General features: G+C 37.5%; 1 protein-coding gene across 1 annotated transcript; it reads right to left on the reverse strand.

Moving 5' to 3' along the window:
* Positions 1-5,521, reverse strand: hic1l (hypermethylated in cancer 1 like). Its single transcript, XM_066649199.1, has 2 exons — positions 5,435-5,521; positions 1-3,353 (listed from the first exon to the last, which is right to left on the reverse strand). The coding sequence occupies exons 1-2, from the start codon at positions 5,473-5,475 to the stop codon at positions 1,874-1,876; spliced, it is 1,521 nt and encodes a 506-aa protein (XP_066505296.1). The 5' UTR covers positions 5,476-5,521; the 3' UTR covers positions 1-1,873.

Raw genomic sequence — 5,521 nt, forward strand, 5'->3', positions numbered from 1 at the left:
GTACATTATCATTCATATGCATCCATTCATTTTTGAGAAAATGTGCTTTGGTATTCAACAGAATTCTTACTTTTTGAACAATGTAATTTGAAGTTCTTTCCAAACGCTTATGAAATTTATGTTAAATAACACGATCATTTAGTAAAATATACTGCAAGTGGAAAGAAGACTATAGAATCCAGCTGCCATGCCTTATGAAGGCTTTTTGCGTTGATTAAACAGAATGCTTTAGAAGTGTGTAATTCATGCTCAAAACACTGAAAAATATAGCTGCAAAAATATTGGAATTGGAGCTTTGTGGTATAAAAAGGGCAGACATACCCCAAAACAAAAAACAGTCCCTGAGGTTTCCAGAGGAAAAAGTCCTAGTGTTGTCACAGTTTTGCAGATCGGTTTCAAGTCCATTATATATTGTAAAGTTCCTGCATATTTCAACATTCCATTGTGGTACAGACAGTGTAACGGATAACATTATTTGTAAACTCATTCTGTGGTTTGGGATTTAAAAGGAAAAAAAGAAAAGAAAGAAAATGCACTATCAAGACATCTTGAGCTGTTTTTTTTTTTTAGATTTTCAGGATAAGCTATGCTGAAACTGTATTTAAAATGTCCATGTCTCTAGTGCAGAGCTCTAGAGGGTTGTGACCCTACTTAAAAGTGGATAAATACCCTGAAAACATGAGGTAGTTGAAAAAGTAACATCTAAGCACAGCTTGTTGGAATGGAACAAAAAGTAAAACATTAGTTTCATATCTGAACATCCAAAAATATGAAGGTATCAACATTATCCCAAATCATTTTACACTGAACAAAAAAAAAAAAATAATAATAATAATAATAAAAACTGTGTTCTCACTGACCCCTTGACAGGAAAAACCAAAAGATTATGAACTAAACTGTTCATGCAATAACCACCAAAACCCTGGAATCAGTGAGCAACCAAGCAATTTCTTAAAGATATTCAAACAAATATTTACAATAATTCACCATTCAACAGTCATTTTGGTCTCATAACAATAGATGTATAAGTGTAATTTGTTTTTTTTTTTATGCAAAGTGGTAAATTGAAAATCATCAAATATTATATATCTGAAATAAGCCAATGGTGGAGGCATGGGGAAAGGGAAAGATTGGTGGGCTAACAAAGATTTAGAACTTTGAACAAACACATAAATTAGACTTACACTTAAATACGTATAATGTAAGAATATAGATTTGGTTATAGTAATACAGTATTTCATTATCTTTCAACATTCATTATTTCTTTGGAACTATACATCAAACATGCCTAAATGCTCCTTGAAACTCATTAGGTAATAATGCTTGTTCCACTAATTCTTATCAGATTACAATCCTTGTTCATCAGAAACATTGGTTTTCAAGCTCTACCCCTTGTTGTGACATAGGCAGTGTACTTTCATTTACTGAGTCAATTACTATATATATTTATATATTTTTTGATTCATATCAGTTACTGAGGTATTGGAGCAATCAAAAACAGAACAATCATGTTTCGTATTGTGAACATAATCTCAAAAGGCTAGCATTTGGGAGTTTGGGAAAAATCAAAGCTGAGGTAGCAATGTTTGCAAGCGTATTCAAGTAAACAAGAGGTTTTCGTTTTCTCCAGATAAAGCGCATTCGTCTACAACGTTCTGCATTTTTAACCGTAAAAGACTCAAAAACATTCACTCTTTCAAAGTAACTGGTACCACAAGGAACATTCTGTAGTTAATATTCAGAGAAGAGAACTTATGTTTTTTAAGAGAACTGTAACTAAATGAGGTAATGATACTTTATTAGACCTGTGAGAGGCTTGAACCGTCTGTTCTATATTCACATGAAGTAAAAGCTATATCCTCTCAAGCCTAGCCTAAGTTGGCGAGGTATGCATTCGCATGTGGCTAATGAGGTTTCTTTGTTGTGTAAACTTGCCCCCACAGATTTGACACTCGTAGGGCTTCTCTCCTGAATGAACTCGCATGTGCTCAGTCAGGCGGTACTGGCGGGTGAAGCGCATGCCACACTCTTCGCAGGCGAAAGGCTTTAGGCCCAGGTGGCTGCGCATGTGGCGTGTCATGGTGCCACGCTGAGTGAACATCTTACCACAGATGTTGCAAGGAAATGGCCGTAAGGCATCCAGATCTTTATGTGGCTTCAGAGGGCTTTTGTCTGGGTTGCCTGTGGCTTCTTGTGGCACTGCAGCAGCAGGATCTTCATCACCATCTTCTTCCTCCTTGATGCCATCCATTTCTACATCTATATGTGTTTCCACATGGGAGTTGAGGCTTTCTGAGGATGGGAAACCCTTCCCGCAAGGAATACAGACATAAGGGTTGTCCCCTCGAGGGTTTTTGAGGTAGGACTCTTGCCGATAAACAAAGTTAGGGCTGGTATCATTGGATCCTTTATTCTCTTGCTGGTCTTGGTCATTATCTTCACATTGGTGCTCTCCATCTCCAGGCCATTCTGATTTGAGAATAACATTTTGGCTTATGTGACATCCACTTTTGATAACTGGGAAATAACCGTTGACATTGCCTTTCCTTCTGGAGCGCTCCCTAGGAGGGGTTCTTCTCCATTCTTGAGCACTATCAAAGGAAACCAGGCCACTGGCCTTCTCTGGAGACTTCTTCCCTTCACCTGAAGGGAGGCTGTGAGCAGTTGTCCTGGAAACAGTGGACCGAGAGTAACCCTGCACACGGCCGACCTCTTTGCTCAGGGAAACCACAGCACAAAACGAAGAACTCTTTTTGGTCAAATCCAGTCCAAAGCCTGGCTTGTTATTGGATATGCATTTAGTCTCACCATTGTTTCTCTTCTTTGGAGGGACCATGCTTATATATTGCTCAACATCAGATGAAGTTTCTTCAGCTTCCTGCTTGAGCAAGGTTTTTGAGGTGGGTGAAAAAGACTGACTTTGCAATTTCAAGGAGCCTTTTCCACTGGCTAGCACACCAGGTTCAAGCTTGCTGGAACACAGACCTGCGAGGTCATGAAGCTGGAGGTAGTTAGCTACTGCATGAAGGGAGCTCAAATTCTGTACTCTCTCAGTCCCCTGACCCTCATCAGACAACTTGCCAGTATAAATGAAGTCCAGAATCTTTTGGAAAACGTCTGGATCCACCAGCTCAGAGTCGAGGTGGATGAGGTTGTCATGAAGGACGAGAGACTTGAAGTAGCTGCTGGTGGCAGCAAGGACACTCTTATGTGCTCTGAAGAGAGTGTTTTCCACCATAATGACAACGTCGCATAAGAAGCCTTTGGAGCGTTGCTGGTTGAGCTGCAGAAGCAGTTGAGTGGCATAATTTGAGAGCTCCATCTCCTGCCCTTGATGTTTTTCATTGAGGTGACTGCATAAAACAAAAAAAGGAAAAAGCAGAATTATTTTCTAATACTAGAAAAATGCTGTAAATACTTTTAATACTGTAAAATGCTGTAACTGAATTCAATGGTGCTCTAGCTACAATATCATTTAAAAAATAAATATTTGTTTTAATTATTAAAAATTCTGACTTTTGAGCATATAATTAATAAGAAACAAGGACTGAGACCACACCCCGAACCGAGAGAGACCTAGAAACAGTATAAAACAAAGATTAAGAAAACACTTATTTTAAAAACCTTTAATGGTTTTTGAATGGCATTTTCACTCTGTAATAATGCATATATATAGTATGGTCCCATGACTGACAGGTAGGGTAGTCTAAGAAAATGAAAATGCAATGTTCAAAAACATTTTGCAACAGAATGAGTGCAGCTGGAAAGAATATGTAAGTAGTTACTTTTACATATGCATTTTGACATTTTTCTAGCATGGTGTTCTTTTTGATAACGTGACTTTATCTCATTTTTAGAGTGTGAATACTCATTACAAACATTACACTACACTTCATTTTAACTATCATAAGTGTTATAAAACAAAACGATTCATAAATGTGCAACTTTATAAATACATTTTTATGCAAATCATCTAAAGCGTTGTATAAATGAACTGTCAATACTAGTATACCTAAAGGCAAATTAAAACTGCAGTTTTTAATTCAAATTTTATTTTTAATTCAAGAATTTATTTGTGTGAAATTTAATTGCACGCATACATTACGATATTTTACATTTTCATTTTAATCTTGATACTGATATGCTTCTATACACTAAAACAAAGAGAAAAATATTTAACACTCTGTGTATGAACACTGCTGCTTTTTCAATACCAAAATATTGCAGCATCATTATTAAGCAGCAGCGTTCATATACAGTGAGTGCAATTACCCAGCATGTTATTTAATCAGAAACAAAACCGTTTAGAAAAAGCAAATAAATTAAATTAGACAACTTCTGGAAGGTTTAGAGAAAATAATGGGCAAATTCATTTCTTGCCAGTTTTACATTTCTAGTATTTACATATACGTGATCCTTCAGCCTACCGCAATTAAGCCCCACCCACTCTCACTAAAGCGATAAGGCGAGTTTCAAGCCTGGACTCGGTGCTTTGAATAAGGCAACACTAACTGACCAATGATAACAGAGATCCGTCTTAAAGACGCAGTCACACAAACAGTCAGTGTAGTTCAAAGGAAAAGGAGAGGTTGGAAAATGGTCGTGTAAAATTAAATGAGGACTGTTTAGTTACATAAACCAAGTACATGGCTTAAACATATTTCAGGGAGGAAATTTATAAGAAAATTTTAAGATGAGCTCTTCTACTAACGTGCATTAATTAAGAAAGCACAGCCCTAGGTCTATCCTTGATTTTTACATGACTGATATGTGGTCAAATACAACCGTTTAAACGCCTGTGCGCTGTAATGCATTTACTCTGTCTGGAAAAAAACATGATTTGTTTAGAAAACTAAAGACTTAAGAAACAGGGTATGGACGCAGAGCCTTTCGAGGCTCACTGAATGCGGAACTAGGCTGTAAACACTCATCGCCTACAGGCAAAAGGAGAGAGCCACAACACATTTCCACATTTATGAAACTGAGCTTGGCTTCTTATTTCCAAATATACGGTCCACCTTAAATGGAGCAGCAGATACAGTCTTGCGCCTCCGACAATATAAAGGTAGCTAGTAACTACTGCACGATTTAAGGTGGAACGGAAAATCGAATAAGAAGCAGGTAATTAATAAAAAATAAGATTCGTTTTACAAATACGTTATGATATTTATCTCAGCATAACACAACTACAGTTCCATGTTGCGTTTCCTCAGAGGTAAAATGGTGAAAATGTTTAAGACGACACGGTTCTTTAAAGGGGAGAAAGCCAGTCCCACCTTAGACTGGTATGTGTAGGTGGCAGGAGGACGATTCTGTGTCTTTTACCAGCTTAAACACATTCACACATTTCACGACACTTTGACATTCACATATACAGCGAGTGTTGTGAATCAGAAAGCGGTTTAAAACATAATTCTTTTGTAAAATAACGTACCTTTCGAGCAAGGGCAGGGGTCCTCGTTCTGGCGTCGTCATCAAAACGCCATCTTAGTAGCTTCTGACGTAGGCGGTGCCTCGTAAC

Source organism: Hoplias malabaricus, chromosome 17 (assembly GCF_029633855.1).
Source record: "Hoplias malabaricus isolate fHopMal1 chromosome 17, fHopMal1.hap1, whole genome shotgun sequence".
Classification (NCBI taxonomy): domain Eukaryota; kingdom Metazoa; phylum Chordata; class Actinopteri; order Characiformes; family Erythrinidae; genus Hoplias; species Hoplias malabaricus.